Source organism: Pavona decussata, unplaced genomic scaffold (genome assembly GCF_977016875.1).
Source record: "Pavona decussata unplaced genomic scaffold, jaPavDecu1.1 SCAFFOLD_175, whole genome shotgun sequence".
NCBI lineage: Eukaryota > Metazoa > Cnidaria > Anthozoa > Scleractinia > Agariciidae > Pavona > Pavona decussata.
In genome coordinates, this window is record NW_028145586.1 from 1,000,001 (window position 1) to 1,019,059 (window position 19,059).

Sequence of the window (19,059 nt, forward strand, 5' to 3'; positions counted from 1 at the left end):
CTCACTGACGCTCAAGACGTTTTGAGGCTCTTAAAATTGATACATGGTTACATAGATACCCCGTTATATCTCACTTCACAATAACAGTCAAATATCCCGCGATCTGATTGACTCGTAGCTATTGTTTTTAACTGAGAGGAAGACAATGACAGATGTAACGAGCACGCTTTCTCAACGAAAAATTAAGTCAATTTCAATCGTACTCTTTCCAACAGCTATTGTGGTTCCACTGGAGGTTTGAACATTTTACCACGTCATTTTATAGACTATAAGAGTATCGACGGTCACCATTGACAACTGCCGTCGATTTGTAATTAGTCCAAACGAGAACTCACGGGTATGTCCTGCTCTCGTTGCTATAAAAACCAATAGAAATAGCAGCCCCAATATGGACAACTATGCATTTAAGCATAGTGCTGGCAGTTTACCAGCTCTCTGTTTTCTTCACAGATCTGTGTGGATACGTGAGAAGCCTACTAAGTGTAGAGGGAGACATCTTTAACGTTAAACCCATTGCTAAATTGCTTAAGGCGCCTGATGAGTTAATGAATGACGTGGTCATGAAGAGTTGGAAAGACGAGGAGAGACAACTCGAAACAATTTTGCAACACTGGAAGAAGCATAACGTTGTAGAAGATCGTGCAACTCTCGGAAAAGTTCTTGGAGACTTGAAACAAGAAGGTTAGCCAGGGTTGGGGGAAACTGTTCTCTTACATAAACGTAAACATTAGTTATCTGCACCCCCTCCCCTGCCCCCAGCCAAGAGAATGGAAGAAGCTTGGCCGGCGGCTAAAATTTGATGATCGGACTGATGCTGTCACATTCATCTCGATTAACATAATCGATTGTTTTTAAAAATTAATTCTCCCCAACCAAAGTAACGCGGTGCTAGTGAAAATGGCATCCTTACCCATAAAAAGGAGGAGATTCCAAAGTGATTATAAACATGATTTTGTCCTAAACGCATGATTAAGTCAAAGTGCGGACTTCACGTGGATTTTTAAATACTGGAATGGAAAATGTCACATTACGGATCATGTTGTTTTCAGTACGGTAAATGCGGTAAAATATTACGTCTCAGTCTGAAAGAAAAAAGTAAATAAGGGAAAAAATGAACCTCCGGGAGTCGATTCTAGAACGTACTGATTGCAAGCCTGATGACTTTCCAAAGGCTAAAAAAAAGAACACGTAACGACGCGGATCTATTGAACCGCTGATAAGGCCGGCCACAGAGGTTTCCTTTGCTACATTGGCGAACAACTGCTGCCCATACTGTAGGTGTGAAAATCTAAGAAGCAAATAACTTTAGACATAATATATCCGAAGTATCGTTTCATTTACCTGTTCAATTTACGAATTCGCTCACAGAGCGCCTTAATCTACGCTGTCACCGCTCTAATTTAAAGAAGCGATGGTAAAGAGTTTCTGGAACGAAAGAAATGACAATATTTATTTTTAAAACTTTAAATTTCGACTGTTGTGCCCGTTATACTTCTTAAAAACACTGTATCAACATTATATCCAACATTGATCATTAGGTTGCAAAGTAACACAAAGAGGCCAGATGCACATCAGACACGTGAGAGAATTGTCAACCAAGATCATTCACTGCAAGAATGCTAAGTTTATGAAGCATTTCGCATTTAGAATTTCAACTCTCTGCAAGACAGTGCTGAGAGATTGTTGCATCCAGTTGGAAGGTTGTGAGTCGGGGGTTGAAAGAGCAGCTTCAGCCAAAAAACATGCAGGTTATCTGGAGATTCACCGTGCAATACCCAAAGATATTGCATTGAAATACCAGCAGTTATGCTCATCATCTGAAGAATCTATCATTAAGATTTTCCTAACCGTTGTTCCTCATCTCATTCAAAGCATTAAAGAAATCTTTGTTGATAAGGGAATTTCAGAAGTACAAAATGGCTTAAGAGGGCTCTCCGAGGAAAGGCTGGAACAGTTTTTGTCAAAGGTGCGAGACGCTGAACAAAGCAACAAGATCCGACGTCTTGTATGTGCATTGTGCGAAATTCTTGCTCTTTTGTGCATGGAAAACTGTGGCAAGACGCCTGCTTCAGAAATTGTGAAGTGGAGAGAAGGTCTGGGGATTCTCGTCATGCTGGAATTTTTAAAGCACTTTTTCCAACACTGCGAGCAAGACGTTAGGTTGCACAAGAGATTGGAGCTGTTTTCACGCCGCCTGACGGAAATTATGTCAGATGATGTACCAGTAGACATCGCCGATGAAGTCTTCACGCGCGATTTTTCCAACGTTTCATTGAGTGTGATTAATTTTTCCAAGTTTAGTCCATCAAAACTAGTAAGGTTCGAGCTCACTGACACAACAAATGCTCCCGTGTTTTGTGACAGGGAAAATAATAATGTTGAGTTGCAATATGACAGGCCCCATGAGACATTCTCTCAGTACTTCGAAATTAGGAAAGAATCGGAGGATGAGCTACAACTTTATGCAGCTGCACGTGTCCATTTCGATGGACGAATTTGTGAGAAAGGAGCATTCCAATCAGCTATCGAACTTAATGCAGATAGCGAGGAAGCTTTTGATAGTTGTATTGCCCGTTTCGTTGGCGTTGTGGTGGTAAAGCTGAAAGACAAAGATTTGGACAAACGATTTCGGGTAATCCTTTGCTCAGCATCAAAGGAAAAACTCACAGAGGTACTGGACGTCCTCGAACGAGAACTGAGTGGAGAAGCACTAGATTTGAGATGGACTCCAGTAACCCAGTGTCGTCTTGCATTACGCACTTCTGCTTCAAAGGCTGGGGAGGTTGTCAGTCTTCGTTTGGTTTACAAATGGGGATCTGATGCACTCTTTCTTGACAGCAACGATTTTGAGGCTTTTGCTTATTTGTCTGCTGGTGATGATTGTATGCAGGTGGACAACCATGTCGGTAAGAAAGTTGTTTCAGTTTAGATCGATCTGCTGAGGTTCAGTTTGTTTGTTATTAGGGTAGTAAGAACTATATAATATTATCAGAAAATCTTAGTATACAAAAGTATACATTTCATAGTGGCTCATAAACGAGCAATGTTGTGTCGTACAAACGGCACAACATTTTTTTTAATGTAAACATGAAGACCTGGGTTGTTTAATGATGTTTCGGTATATCAAGTTTTCACCGAGTTCTCCTTCATCACGTTGAGGACTAAATCATCACGAAAATTTTACATTCCAGTGTGAACAGGAGATGATAAATTTTGAACACGTTCCAGTTGTCCACGTAGAGTTTTCCATCAGTCATGACAACATATTACGCGTTCAGTTCGTGCATATTCGCACTCAATTGGTCTATTGGGCCACCTTCAATTAGTGTGTAATTATGTTTTCCTGTGGTTCTGCGTTTGCTAAGCTCTGGCTCACAGGACTCAGATTTGTTCTAGCACAGGAGAACCGCGCAAAATATAGTTTCATATGCTTCCTAACAGTCCTAACACACCTGCGGCCGCCGATTCATTGATTTACTGTGTTATTTTTTCATCGATTCGTCTGATTGTTGATTTTACTATTTCTTTACAGCTGAAGAATTACCAGATCCGAGAGAGAGAATTGGTAAAAAAAATACGTCATTTGTTTCTTTATGGTGGTTTGTCTTTGTTTGTTACTTTTATAGTGCTTTGCTGGCTCAATAATTCATGCTCCGAGTCAGTAACCTAAGCTCAGTGTTTCAATGATCCACTGCTTTCTTATATCATTGATTAGTTTCATCATTAACCGCCTTTTCCCTATTAAAGGGGAAGTATCACGAAAATTTGATGTCATTTCAAAACCCAAAAATATTTGTCTGAAAACAGAAACAAAAAAAATAATTGTCAGTTTTGTTATAAATATCACCTCAGTGCAATAAAACTGTCGATTAGTGTCTCTGGCCAGAGACAGAGTAGGTCGATATGGGTTGAAACTTGAAAAATATTAGGCTAATGTTTTTCAAGTTTGCGTATTTTTGTTTCCAAAATGCGCTAGAACAGATCACGAGTTGTTCCTTTCAAGAATTGAGCTGATTTCTTTCCTCTCGTTGTTCTAGAATTATTTTGTAGCAAAGTGAAGATCTTATTTCACCATTTTGAACAAAAGAGGTCAAAAACCCCATGATACTTCCCCTTTAAGTACTCACTTTTGTTCGATTGCCCCTCCTTTGAATTGCCGCCAACCCCACGCAAAAAAAAAAAAGTTGAAATAGTGGATGAGGTGAGAGAAGATTAAATTCACTCCTTATTTAATGTGGAGGACAATAAATTGGCCTTAATCCAAGCTAGTTTATTTATGCTGAAAAGTCAAAAATACGAACACTGAATTAGCGCCCAGGGCCCAGTTGCTGGAAGCATGGTTAGCGCTAACCCGGGTTAAATGCCATGACAACCTATAGGTTTTAATACCTCTTAACCAATGGTTAGCGCTAACCATGCTTCGAGCAACTCAGCCCAGGGCGTTGGTTCGAGTGTATAGTGTATTTTATTCATCTTTTATTCATTCGTTTCTGTTTTTCTCTCTTTTGTTTATTGCTCTCGGCAAATTACGTCTGCAGCAGGTATAATATTTTAGTTCTTAATTATCATAGGAACAACAGATGATAAATTTTGAACACTTTCCAGTTGTCCACGTAGAGTTTTCCATCAGTCCTGACAACATATTACGCGTTCAGTCCATGCATATTCACACTCAATTGGTCTATTGGGCCACCTTCAATTAGTGTGTAATTATGTTTTCCTGTGATTCTGCGTTTGCTAAGCGCTGGCTCACAGGACTCAGATTTGTTCTAGCACAGGAGAACCGCGCAAAATATAGTTTCATATGCTTCCTAACAGTCCTAACACACCTGCGGCCGCCGATTCATTGATTTACTGTGTTATTTTTTCAGCGATTCGTCTGATTGTTGATTTTTACTATTTCTTTACAGCTGAAGAATTACCAGATCTGAGAGAGAGAATTGGTAAAAAAAAAATACGTCATTTGTTTCTTTATGGTGGTTTGTCTTTGTTTGTTACTTTTATAGTGCTTTGCTAGCTCAAAAATTCATGCTCCGAGTTAGTAACCTAAGCTCAGTGTTTCAATGATCCACTGCTTTCTTATATCATTGATTAGTTTCATCATTAACCGCCTTTTCCCTATTAAGTACTCACTTTTGTTTGATTGCCCCTCCTTTGAATTGCCGCCAACCCCTCGCAAAAAAAAGAAAGTTGAAAAGTGGATGAGGTGAGAGAAGGTTAAATTTACTCCATATTTGATGTGGAGGACACTAAATTGGCCTTAATCGAAGCTAGTTTATTTATGCTGAAAAGTCAAAAATACGAACACTGAATCAGCGCCCAGGGCGTTGGTTCGAGTGAATAGTGTATTTTATTCATCTTTTATTCATTCGCTTCTGTTTTTCTGTCTTTTGTTTATTGCTCTTGGCAAATAATAATAATATATAATGTATAATATTTTAGTTCTTAAGTATTATAAGAACAACAGACTAGCTTTGCCCCTCCATCGTATCGTTGCAGTTAAAGAGGGAAGTCCTACAGAGACAGAGATAGAAGAACTTGCTGAAAGAATTGGCGAGAAATGGAGGAAGCTTGGCCGGCGGCTAGAATTTCATGAGTCAAAGCTGACAGCATTTCACAAAAACAATGAAGAATATGTTGAGAAAGCTTATGCAATGCTGCTGGAATGGAAGCAGAGGGACGGCACTTCAGGAGCAACATACCTGACTTTGAAGGAAGCATTGTGTCATCACCTGGTGAATCGCACGGATTTAGCGGAAAAATTTTGTTTCCACTAAAAATGTTTCTTTTTCTCGACATTGTTGATGCAACATTTCATAAATGATAGTGCAATTCCTACCAAAGGTACTAGGAACTTGTAAAAAGCAAATTTCTTACACACATAATTGATGTAAAAATTGTAAATTCTCTATCTAATGGCTCAATTAAGCTACACAACCAAGTATTTTAAATGAATAGCGGTGGGACATGAATTGGTTAACGAATCATGCCTTTTTTGTACAACACATTTTCTATTTCTTGACAGATAATTTTGGGACTATTCAGGAAATCATCAATGATGTTTTCATTTTCACCTTTATTAATGGGCGACTGTTTGCTGAAAGACTACGAATGGCCTCCTCTGTCGTACAAAGAAAGGATGGGGAAATTGCCGCTAGTTGAGTTGTTTTGAAGAAATCTGTGACAACTCAGTCGAACGTGAATTCGTAGGAGCGGCTGACTTAAGATGATGCGCTCTACGCATTCTTTTATACAGAGCGGAACATTTTTATCTGTCTACCCAGCTTTGGTGAACTTATCGGTTGAATGGTAAGGAAGGCGAACCAATGTAACTTCGTCATTTTTGCAACAGTATAATATTCGGATTTCCACATAGTTCGCTTCACTCCGATGTAACAAATTGATATACTGTATGATGGTACGAGAAATTAGAACAGATTAATTTTGTACTGCAGAATACAAAGTCGATATTTTTGTCCAAAAAAAAAAAAATAGGAAAAAGCTGGCATTGTGTCCTTTCACAAAGGAATCTATTTTGGCCACATCCAGGTCTGACTGGCACCAATAATTTTCGTCGATCCTGGAGGCCGTTTTTCGAAAGTCCCTGTAACTTATCGGCCCCGATAAGTGTCTGGTGATAACTATTTCTTAACAGAAGTCAATTTTTGTTAGCTTTGAATACTACATTTTGAGCATGTCCATGAGAGGACCAGGCAGTGGTGATACATGCCATCTCACCGATTTCAATGAAACTTGGCCAGATTGAAGGGCCTACCTAATAACTTCAAAAGCCAAAGTGGTTTGATATTTGGAATTATCCGGGGGGAGTTAGACCACCCCCCTGCTTTTTTACAAAAATTCCCATAAAAATTACTCTAAAATAGGGTAAAGTGAGGGGCTCCTAAAGCTTTTAGAATTTATCCAATTCTATTGTGACTCCACATTAGCATGAGTACATCCTTCCTGAGTTATGTGCAGGAGTCTCAGATTATTTGATTAATTACCTGTCAATCAATGCAAGTTAATAATTAACTTCGGTAAAATATCATAGCAAAGTATGGTGATTTTGTGGCCAAATATCTCCAATGGCAAGATTCCCCCAAAAAAGATACAACTATCACGGCTCAGTTCTACCCTTGGCCTAACCAAATCAATAAAAAAATTTTTGGGACCTGCTATTTTTAGCGCGTATGACAAGCTCAAACCCTGCACATCTTGCACGAGATTTTGGTTTAACGCAATCTAATAGTTACAGCAAAAAAACAACTTGGGAGCGAATTTAAGCGTCTATCCCACTCATTTCTATTAGATGTGGATCTACTGATTCTTTCGTAGATCATATGATAATAATATTTGGAATTTTCATCAAAATTATGGAATAACTGGTTCTAGTAACAGTCGGAAATTGGCATGCTAAGTTGGTTTCAACTGATAGCGCGAGGTAATTGCTAGTTTTCGCTTCACAAGCCCAAACAAAATAACCACTCATAATCTTAGCATGATTTTTAAGACTTTTATTTCAGTATCTAGATTCAAAACAATTCGGATCTGAAACTTATTAACTTTAGTAAATAGCAGACAGTTGTTGACAAACGTCGAGCCAAACCTGACAGCATATAGTACGTTTTGAACTAGACGCCTCCTCAAAGTCACACGTACAGTTCTTATTAAGCTATAGAATGAAATAATGTCTTAGACAACACTACCAAAGGTTTGCATGTTTATATAAACATCAGACTGGAAGCCAAAGATACAAAAGCCTACTTACATTATACAAGCAAGACTTCAATCCGTTAAGCTGTTTACTTCCATAAGTGTGATCCGACGACTTTCTATTGCGCGTGGTCTATTGCATATATTTAAACCTCAAACACTTCTCCATTTCAATAAAGCGTAGCTTCCTCAGGTTTCCCACTCAGAAAGCCTGTATCGACTGAATTTCGGGCTCACTTACACGAGTATTGACGTTTAGGTCGTACCGGTTAGTGTTTGGCGTGACAACACTGAGCCGCGTTGTTGGTCAGCGGAAAGACAGGTCGCGGGAGGAAGACGAAAAACGAAAACAACTGAACTCGACTGACATGTAGTAAATGCTACAATAACATTGTATCACAGTCAGCCAAAACTCACGTCAAGAAAGTGTGACTAAGAATTCATTATATTCATTTCTCAACTTTGCATGAACTCAGTACGGCCTGACCTTTGAGAACACTGTTAAGACTTTGTATGGAGAGCCAAAATGGTGGAATAACCCCAGATACATATAAACATGTGTAGACGGTGAGCCCGTTTTATTTGTTTTACTGAATTAAAATTACTTTATTTAACGTTCAAAAGCTCCGATATGCTATTGCCAATAGTAAAGTATTCAGAATTTAGACAACCATCTTAGGTGCCCTGTGTATTACGATAATAATATAATAGTTCGGCATTGCTACAGATCCAACTCGCGCCTGATCTGTTGCCTTGTCCGGATGACAGCGGTCTCTTCTGTTGAAATATCATCCTCCCCATCATTATCATCATCACTATGTGGAGGTGCTGGCGCTATATCTCTAAGCTGTCTACCACTCTTATAGAGGATTGACAGCCTACTAAAATAGCGCGAAATTTGCGCGGTGGTCAACCACTCTTCCTTCTGGAATATTTTCTTACCGCTATCATCACTTAATCCCTTCAAACGTGTTGCCACGTCTGCCGGGTTAGCTTTGTGACTTGTCTCTTCTCCTTGCAGGAACACTTGGCGTAAATAGTTTCTTGCATTCTCGGAGAAAGGTACTGTACTCCTCGCCTTTTTGAGGGCCCACTCTTTTTCTGCAGGCGGCATGCTCGAATTGTTGGGCTGGTTGGCAGTGGATGCACCTGAGAAAGAAGGAACGCCTTGAACATAACCACCAGAAAGGGAAAGGCAGGTTTCAGCCCATTTTCGCTTGATCTGGTCATACTGTGTCTCGCGTTCAAGTTTTATTAAGTGCTTCCCCACATCGAGATGCTTCTGCAATGCAGAAAGTGACTGGTATACCTTGATACACCCTTCTTCGGGACATGCGAAGTGTATGTGGTCTTCATCTTCAGTATCCTCTTCACTAGGGGCAGCGGGTTCTGGCTGAGACGGTCTGGGCTCAACAGAAGATGATGGTAAAGGCCTCGCTGCCATGAACGTCCCCACTTCCACACTTGGTCTTCCAAATGGCAGTACCGTCTCAATATTCGTTGCCCCCTGTGGAGTACCAAACCTTGCAATCATAGCTGAGGGGAAGAACTTTCCAGGGCCAATGTTGTATGCCCGCCATGCCCTCAGCCCACCTCCTTAATAGCAAAAGTTGTTTAAAGCCTGTATACCCGTCATAGTATGTTTGTGCATTGTCTGTGACATGGTTTGAACCTTGCAGACTGACGCATAACACCCTTTCACTCCGCCATGTGACTTAATTGCCGCCTTCATTATGAGCTGCTGTTTGCACATCGTTTCCCTCGTTAACAAAGCGCCTAATGTGACTCTTGACTGAGGCGATTCGATGATCACATATATCTTTTCCCGCCTGTGGCTCGCTGGAGTCATAGGGGGCCATTCTAACTCCGGTACGTTCTCCAAGGCTTGGTAAGGAGAGTATCAGGAAAGCGGTGTGATAACATCCTGCGTTATCCGACCTTAGAAAGGCTTCTGAAAGATGGGGCTTTAGTCCTTTTAGAGTCGTTAGCGTGTGCTCCAGGATAGATGCCACAGCAAACCAATTCTGAGTACACTCGTCGAATATGTGAATGAAGGTCCTTGTCTGAAAAAATAATTGTAAACATGACCCTACAATACTGTCACGATTGCGTACTTAGTGCCAAGACATATGCACACCAGAACCCTTCATGTATCAATTTTGATCAAATTAACCCTTCACCTAATACTGCGATTAGACAGTCGCAGGGGGATTCTGCCTGCGCTGACTTTCAAAGTTAAACTTTTTCTAAATTTGCGCAAATGAGTTGTAAGGCTTCGAGTGTTTTTGAAAAATTTATTTGGGAACAATTTGGTATCGTAGGTCCTACGGTTCACTGAATTTGATGTCACAATGGCTGCCAATTTTCGACAAGGAAGTTTATCAGAAATAAAAAGATTCATATCTTTTGTTATGTACAAAAATATACCTGTTTTTGAGTATTTCTTCTTTGTCTTTTTTAATCTCATTTTGTTAATTTTGGTAGTTTTCTGAGGTTTTGGGCAAATAAAGAAATCCATGATGGCAGATCAACGATGGCCGACATTTTGAAATCGTGAAGAAATTCCCACGTCACAAGACGTCAGCTTTTCCTGTTGTTGACCTTAAAGGACACATCTCCTCCAAGTCTCATTTTCATAGCTTTTATTTAACAAATCGACGGCAGTTTTCTATGGTCTATACTCTTATAGACCATAAAATGACATCAAAAAATGTTCAAAACGGTTTAAGTGGAACCACAAGCCGCAGGCGAGTGGTTTCACTGCCAAGTTTTGGAAATTTTATGGCATCATGTTATGGTCTATAAGAGTATAGACCATAGAAAACTGCCGTCGATTTGTTTTTTACAATAAAGCAAAAGACCAAAGCATTACGACAACAAGATAAAAAAGTAGCTGATGGAGTACACAATACCTCGCTTGATGTTTCCTCTGGCGGTAACAGAAATCGCATGTGCGTGTGCGGCTCAGCAACTGCGCTGTCAGCCAGCTCCATAGGCAGGTCTGCTGAGATTTGCTCCTCTCTCTGCTCCTGGCGCAGCGGAATGTTTGGAGTGAGCTCTAGCTTGATGGCGGCTTGGTGTTTACCACGACAAGTTCTACAGATACCTGTGTTCGCATAGAAAATGGCAAAATATATGAATTATTTGTTAGGCGGATTCCTACCCCCCCCCCCCCCCCCTCCTCCCTCTTTCAACAGTGGCTGGTAATCCTCAAATTCTATAACTTTTGAAAACAACTGAGACTAAAAATTCAAGGGATAATGAAACAAAGCACATTACCTGCTCCAACAGGGACCACTACATTCCACTTTCTCTTGATTTCTTTAGACATTTGCAGGTTAATGCCCCCTTCCCGTTTTCCCTTTCGATTGCCATGGAGTGGATACTGGCATTTTATCGACGTCCAGAACTTGACACCTAATTCATTCCGGTGCTTGGGACAAATTGTAAAGTCACGGCCGTCTTCACCGAACAATCCCACACGTGCAAGAATGAGGTTCTTTCTCGGACGAGACACAACATTTTGCTACAGAGATTTGTCTGAGATGAGCAGTGATATCTCTGGAACAAGAGCTCAGAGGAAGAAGCTCATTACCTCGACTTCGGTTTGAAATATTGCAATGAGAATCACAGAGCGATGCAAATGAACATGCAAGTTGAGACATTGTCTACACAGCGTAAGGTGTACGTGGGAAATGTCTTTAATGTTACACAAAGTTCCCACTAACATATAATTAATGATAGTGACGCAAGTGGTAGAGGAATGCAGATGCTGCATAATTTCTGTGAACGAGGACTTGATAATTTGAAATCATGTTGTTTTAGAATGACAGCAGAAAAATTTGACTGATTGGACTCTTACTTCGGGAATTTCTGTTTGTGCATCTGGAAAAGAGAATCTGTGAAGAACTAAATTTCAGTCGGAATCAATTACTGCAAAATATAAACTAAAAAAGTCAATTATCATATCAGACGGAGTCAAAGATATATAACAAGTACTGCCGGTCATCTTTGAGTTAGTTCACACTTGCTTTGAGCTGTATAATGGATCATTTTTTAATGTCTCGGAAACAACTATGAAAAGCTGAAGGGAATTTTTGCAAGATAGCACATTCCAATGTAGACACCAAGAAATTCCACAGGGAAATTTCACTGTAGCTTGTGTTTACGTTGCGCATGAAAAAATCACGTATGACTTACAAGGTATATCTAATGTACAGACACGTATAACGAGCACACGGAGTAGTTAATAGTTCTCATATATCTCCTCAGTTTCTTTTGATTTAAATAGAAGCTAACAGATACGATCTGTTCACCTATTCCATTAACAGAAAAAAAAAAAATTCATGCTCCACCGCGATCCCTGTGTTCGCTGACCGTCAATGAGGCTCGGAGCTAGTCACACAATACACTGTTGATCCATCGTGTTCCCTAGTTTATGTTTGTATTTCGCCCAATATACACGCATTGTAGGTTTTCTGAATAAGAAAACCAAGGGATCTGTGCTATAGTGACATGGAAAGGTATTTGAGGGTTAAATATATGCGATAGACTACGCGAAATAGAAAGTCGTCGGATCACGCTTATGGAAGTAAACAGCTCAACGGGTTAAAGTTTTGCTTGTAAAATGTAAGTAAAGCTTTCGTACCTTTGGCTTCCACTCTGATTTAAAGAAATTTAATCATCAGTATTGCTCGGTGTCCAAGGGAAATGATTTTCTCTTGATAGGACAGTAAGATACGTGTTGACTTTGAGGCAGCGTCTCGTTTAAAACGTTACAAAATGCTGTTACGTTTTACTCGTTTGTCAACAAAAACTGTCTGCTATTCAGTAAAGTGTAACTTTGAGATGCCAATGGTTTTGAACCTGAATGCTAAAATTAAAGTCTTATAAATCATGCTAAGATTATGAGTGGTTATTTTGTTTGGGCTTGTGAAGCGAAAACTAGCAATTACCTCGCGCTATCAGGTGAAACCAACTTAGCATGCCGATTTCCGACTGTTACTAGAACCAGTTATTCCATAATTTTGATGAAAATTCCAAATATTATTATCATATGATCTACGAAAGAATCAGTAGATCCACATCTAATAGAAATGAGTGGGATAGACGCTTAAATTCGCTCCCAAGTTGTTTTTTCGCTGTGACTATTAGATTGTATTAAACCAAAATCTTGTGCAAGATGTGCAGGGTTTGAGCTTGTCATACGCGCTAAAAATAGCAGGTCCCAAAAATTTTTTTATTGATTTGGTTAGGCCAAGGGTAGAACTGAGCCGTGATAGTTGTATCTTTTTTGGGGGAATCTTGCCATTGGAGATATTTGGCCACAAAATCACCATCCTTTGCTATGCTATTTTACCCAGTTAATTATTAACTTGCATTGATTGACAGGTAATCAATCAAATAATCTGAGACTCCTGCACATAACTCATGAAGGATGTACTTATTATCATGTGGAGTCACAATAGAATTGGATAAATTCTACAAGCTTAAGAAGCCCCTCACTTTACCCTATTTTAGAGTAATTTTTATGGGAATTTTTGTAAAAAAGCAGGGGGGGGGGGGTGGTGTAACTCCCCCCAGATAATTCCAAATATCAAACCACTTTGGCTTTTGAAGTATTTCGGTAGGCCCTTCAATCTGGCCAAGTTTCATTAAAATCGGTGAGATGGCATGTATCACCACTGCCTGGTCCTCTCATGGACATGCTCTTAAATCTATGAAAACATTGGCCAAGTACCTTGTCTGTAATCGACGAAGAACATTTTTAAAAAATATACTTGTCGGGCCCGGTAAGTTACCGGAATTTTCGAGAAGCGGGCCCCACGACCAGCTTGAGCCAGATCTAAAGGCTCTCAGGCGTTCACCCTTAGACGGTTTGCGCTGTATAGAAAAGATTATAAATGTAGAAAAGTTCCCTTTTAGGCTTGCCCTTCGGTGTAGTAGTCTGTAGTACAACAGTGGTGTTTTTGACTTTTTTATCAAAACTTTTGATAACGAGTTTTTTCAATATGCATGAAACACGTTTTCAAGCTGATTGCGTACTCAGCTGTCCAATTTGTAAAATCACACAGGTTTCTGTTTGGTTTTCACTTGCGATGCAATCCCAAGAGTTCATGCAACCTTTTTGAAACGCATGCGCAGGGAGTCTTGTGCTTACGCAATATGTTCAGCTTGCACGCCAGCGCTTCCATCGCTAGTGAAAGCAACGCAATTGGGCTGGTAGGGCGCAAAAACGTTTTGGTTGTTAGTCAGTGACTTTACTGCCTTTTGTTTCGCCACATGTTCTAACAACAATCAAATATTAGAAATTTAGTAAACTCAAATGGGTGCAAGAGTTTCAGCCTCGTTGGTCTCACTAACGCTGGGTATTAAAAAAAAGAGAAACTTGATATAGGTGCAAGAGGGCGTGAAATTCGCAGTAGTTTCATAAAGAAAACATGTTCTTATATAAAATGAAAGAGGATGCCAGAATAAGAAAATAATACAGAAACTCATATCAAAGTACTGTGGTTTGCTGGACCAAACAAACTCTAAGAGCTATACAGTACCTGACACGGAAGGATGGGACTGTGGGACTATAACAGTTGACACCATTTTGCTGACAGTTACCTGGGTGTCTTTAGTATCATGTATGGTAATTTTCTGAAACAAATTTTAAGAACATTTTCAGGCTAATTTCTCACTAAGCACCCAGTAAATTAGAACTTGATCAGCCTGAAACCCAAAATCATAGGTTCTTATATGCGCCTGGGTGTTTACTGTATTTAGGTTACAAAGTAATTGTGGAAAAATAAAATTACAGTAGTAACTATAATTAGGAATATGCTATTATAAACAATTACTGAACTTACAAATATATATATCTGAGGTGATTTTCAAAAAGGTGGCTGCAGAAATTGAGCACATTTTGAGACTTTCTAAGCTGAAGGAATATGCTAGTCATTAACAATACTCCAGTTACGGTTCATCACAAGAAAGTAAGGTCAGGAAATACTATGCAAGAGAAAAGAGGGGCTTTTCTTTGGAATAAGACGTGACATTGACACCTGAGTGAAATGAGACATGCCGTGATCCGACTAAACAAGTGTGACATTTGGCAATTATTAACGGCGCCAACGCATCTTAAATCTCAACCAAAACCCGGTATTTAAAGTTACCGTGTACCTTCAGAGAGAAAATTTTTGGATTTTCGTTTTTTTAGATAAAAATAAACTTCCAGGTGAGTTCTTACAAACAAAAAAAGAATTTTAGACAAAGAGTGAGTATTTGCCGAGAAATTGGGACGTAAGCGATTTTCACCGGAAGCTAAAATTTACTTTGATTGACAGCATATTGCTGCCGGTGTAACCACCCGTTGCGATAATTGCGCGAACGGTCTTTCTATAGTCTTGATACCAAGAATTTTCGTTTTGACTGAGAGAATACATGCGGTTACGGTAGTTCCCCTATAATTCCGTAGCGCTTTGTGCTAATAATTTTGCCCGCCTCAGCCGCTTCTGCTTCGGCCCAACAGCTATACTTGATGAGGTCGGCTTCAGTCCCCATTTTGGTTTTTCCCATAATCATTGTAGATTTCAAAATCGACGTGCGCGTAAAACAGACACCGCAGATATCCAACAAAATGGTGAAGGAATTTTACCGGACTATTACTCTGGAACGCGAGTACGTGCAAAACTGAGAGAAAATTTTCACAGGAGGTGACCGGAAGAAAAAGTAGCTTGCAAAATGATTGGCTAATTTTCCATAAAGGCGTTAGGGGGCGGTACTTGTTTGTGTAGCGAGAATTTTTTTCAAGCGCTGTTTTCTCAAACTTTAATTGTCGCTTGTAGGGGACACTTTCAAGAGTTTTACAACTCAACAACGATTTGACCGATTTCAGTAAAATTTGGCCAGATGCTAAAAAAATATACAACCAACAAAAACGTGTCGGGGAATTCGATAATTCTAAAAATTCTTTCCTTGAAAGCCATTTCCGTGCGTTCACTCCGCATGGTTTTCTCGCAGTTTTGAAAATGTTTTGTAACTTTTGAACGAAATCGAATTAAGGAAAACCCCGACACGTTTTTTTTAGTTTTTGGGATCCTGACCTGGAGATAAAAAACAAACTTCCTAAATATAAAAATGGCATTGAGTTGGACTGGCTCTTGAACGACGATCTGGACCTTCAAGTTCCGACTTAGCGAAAAACCTGGGAATTTATTTTCTTGGAAAAGTAATGAAATATTTGAATACCCAGTTCTATAAGTTTTAATTTGATATAGGGTTTTGGGTAACTGTAATGTAACTGAGAGGCGCTATGTCTGTTTAACTGAAGCCACCCCAGAAGGTACACGGTAACCTTAAGAGAAAGAGGTTATTGTTGTTCATCGTGGTAGATACAATAACAATAAGTGTATTATAGTTTGTCTCACGATGTAGTCACTTTGAGTTGACTACATCGTGAGAAAAACGATAATACACTTTTTGTTAAAATATAAATAATTATATAGTTTTAGTTTAGAGGAACAAGATGCCTGCTATACTGGCATTACGCGTGATGCTGGGGCTGATTCATTTATTCCAACTGTATGCTTCGCCGATTGATAAAACTATCCTTGCTAATGGAATAGTTTGAGTCACGACAATCGCGTTACGTTGTTTCCCTCTCAGACTATCAGCGGAAATTTGTGAAATTCCATTACGATAACGTAAGCTTCTCAATGACCTCTTTTCAGTCTCGCGTCGTGGTCTAAGACTGTCAAAGAAAGCACGATTCCTTCGCCATGAACTAACCAATTTCCACCGTTTTAAATGTCGAGTGCTTCTTAGAAGTTATTCTTTCGATTTGCCGCTTCAAAATGGTGAAATTTCCGTTTGAAAACGGCGCACTTGAGTCCAGAACATGTTATAAACAATATGGCGCCACAATTTAATGCAGTTTTAATTAAGAAATCAAATGATGCATTGACGTCACACAGGTAGGGGTGAGTGGGTCCCCTCCCTCGCGATATAAGCGACAAGAATGGATTTTGATTGGCCTGCTGTTGTTGAAGACAATCAGAACAATACATCCCGAGTAGGAGAGGGGAGAGTTGAATGAATAAATTAATGTACCGATTTGTGGATACGAGGAAGAAACCAGATGCCTGCTATACTGGCATTACGCGTGATGCTGGGGCTGATTCATTTATTCCAACTGTATGCTTCGCCGATTGATAAAACTATCCTTGCTAATGGAATAGTTTGAGTCACGACGATCGCGTTACGTTGTTTTCCGTGTGTTACGCGACTCAGACTATCAGCGGAAATTTGTCAAATTCCATTACGATAACGTAAGCTTCTCAATGACCTCTTTTCTGTCTCGCGTCGTGGCCTAAGACTGTCAAACAAAGCACGATTCCTTCACTAAGAACTCACCAATTTCCACCGTTTTACGTGTCGGGTGCTTCTTAGAAGTTATTCTTTCGATTTACTGCTTCAAAATGGTGAAATTTCCCTTTGAAAACGGCACACTTGAGTCCAGAACATGTTAAAACAATATGGCGCGACTTAATCCGTCTTTAATAAATATATCAAATGATGCATTGACGTCACACAGGTAGGGGTGAGTGGGTCCCCTCCCTCGCGATATAAGCGACAAGAATGGATTTTGATTGGCCTGCTGTTGTTGAAGACAATCAGAACAATACATCCCGAGTAGGACAGGGGAGAGTTTAATGAACAAGATGCCTGCTATACTGGCATTACGCGTGATGCTGCGGCTGATTCATTTATTCCAACTGTATGTTTCGCAGATTTATAAAACAATCCTTGCTAATGGAATAGTTTGAGTCACGACGATCGCGTTACGTTGTTTCCCTTGTGCTCAGGGTTTCAAGGGAAATTGCGGGAATTCCATTGCGATAACGTAAGCTTCTCAATGACCTCTTTTCTGTCTGCAATCGTCGTCTAAGACTGTCAAAGAAAGCACCATACCTTCGCCAGGAACTCTCCAATTTCCACCGTTTTACATGTCGAGTGCTTCTTAGAAATTATTCGTTCGATTCACCGCTTCAAAATGGTGAAATTTCCGTTTGAAAAGGGCACACTTGAGTCCACAACATGTTAACAATATCGCGCCACAAATTTAATCCGTTTTTGATAAATATATCAAATGATGCGTTGACGTCACACAGGTAGGGCTGAGTGGGTTCCCTCCCTCGCAATATAAGCGACAAGAATGGATTTTGATTGGCCTGCTTTTGTTGAAGACAATCAGAACAATACATCCCGAGTAGGAGAGGGGAGAGTTTAATGAATAAATTAATATACAGATTTGTGGCTACGAGGAAAAAGAAATCGTCCCGCTTTTAGACACGGTATGCCCCATCAGGGCATCCCGCGTAATAAATTAATGTACCGATTTGTGACTACGAGGAAGAACAAAAAGAAATCGACCCGTATTTAGACACGGTATGCCCTTCAGGGCACCCCGCGTAAAAAAAAAAACAAGATGCCTGCTACACTGGCATTACGCGTGATGCTGGGGCTGATTCATTTATTCCAACTGTATGCTTCGCCGATTGATAAATCTATCCTTGCTATTGGAATAGTTTGAGTCACGACGATCGCGTTGCGTTGTTTCCCTTGTATAGGTGGTTTTCACCTCACACATCGTCACGCAAGTGAAAAAATAAAATCCTCAGCCATTCAATAGATAAAGTCAAGAAATTGATATGTTGTAGAAGAGTAATACATAAACAACGTGTGAAAGCCACAGGGCTGTGCGATATCTCCTAATCGAGTTATTCGAGAAAATGTACCACGGAAAATTACAGAGTTTAGTATGGGACGCCATGTTGGTGCCCCGTCTGATGGGCACCAACATGGCGGCCGGAAACCAGCAAAAACATCTGGGGTTTACCTTGGCTTTTTCAAAGCCTTTTTTCTCTCTGCTGAACTTTCACACTTTGACATTAACTCTTCTATTAAATGTTAGCTGATCAGACCTAAAAATAACAAGGCGAATCGATGTTTTCATGTACGTGACATGTTTAGAGGAGCAATCCTTCTGTCACGCACTGCGCAAAAATCTAAAATTCAAACTGCTCTATTTTCAAAACAAAGAATGCTATCCTGCTGAAGACAAGCAAGCCGATAGAAATTTAGATTTTCTCATATGTGATGAAGATAAAAACCCAAAACTGTGTTTAGTTATGAATTTCAGTTTTTTATGACGTCATGTGAAAACCAAGAATTACGCGACCCAGACTTTCACTGGAAATTTTTGAAATTCCATTACGATAACATAAGCTTCTCAATGACCTCTTTTCAGTCTCGCGTCGTGGTCTAAGACTGTCAAACAAAGCACAATTCCTTCGCCAG

General features: G+C 39.8%; 3 protein-coding genes, 1 long non-coding RNA gene and 1 pseudogene across 5 annotated transcripts in view; 4 read left to right on the top strand and 1 right to left on the bottom strand.

Moving 5' to 3' along the window:
• LOC146463530 (uncharacterized) overlaps positions 1-5,812 on the top strand; it is an 8,032-nt gene extending 2,220 nt beyond the window's left edge. The window contains exons 3-7 of one of the 2 annotated variants that reach the window (XM_085084292.1): positions 451-681; positions 1,539-2,906; positions 3,533-3,565; positions 4,911-4,943; positions 5,500-5,812. In XM_085084292.1, the coding sequence (XP_084940418.1) occupies positions 451-681; positions 1,539-2,906; positions 3,533-3,565; positions 4,911-4,943; positions 5,500-5,777 (1,943 nt within the window). In that variant the 3' untranslated portion in view covers positions 5,778-5,812. The remainder of the gene's footprint in view (positions 1-450; positions 682-1,538; positions 2,907-3,532; positions 3,566-4,910; positions 4,944-5,499) is intronic. The other variant, XM_085084293.1, reaches the window with a different exon arrangement.
• Positions 1-19,059, top strand: part of LOC146463527 (uncharacterized) — a 191,140-nt gene that overhangs the window by 40,920 nt on the left and 131,161 nt on the right. The gene's annotated exons all lie outside the window — the stretch shown is intronic.
• The window catches only part of LOC146463529 (uncharacterized), a 116,815-nt gene that overhangs the window by 20,102 nt on the left and 77,654 nt on the right, over positions 1-19,059 (top strand). The gene's annotated exons all lie outside the window — the stretch shown is intronic.
• On the bottom strand, positions 8,435-11,044 carry LOC146463531 (uncharacterized; annotated as a pseudogene).
• Positions 13,428-14,530, top strand: LOC146463532 (uncharacterized). Its single transcript, XR_014856813.1, has 2 exons — positions 13,428-13,665; positions 14,058-14,530. It is a non-coding gene; the product is annotated as an uncharacterized LOC146463532 (long non-coding RNA).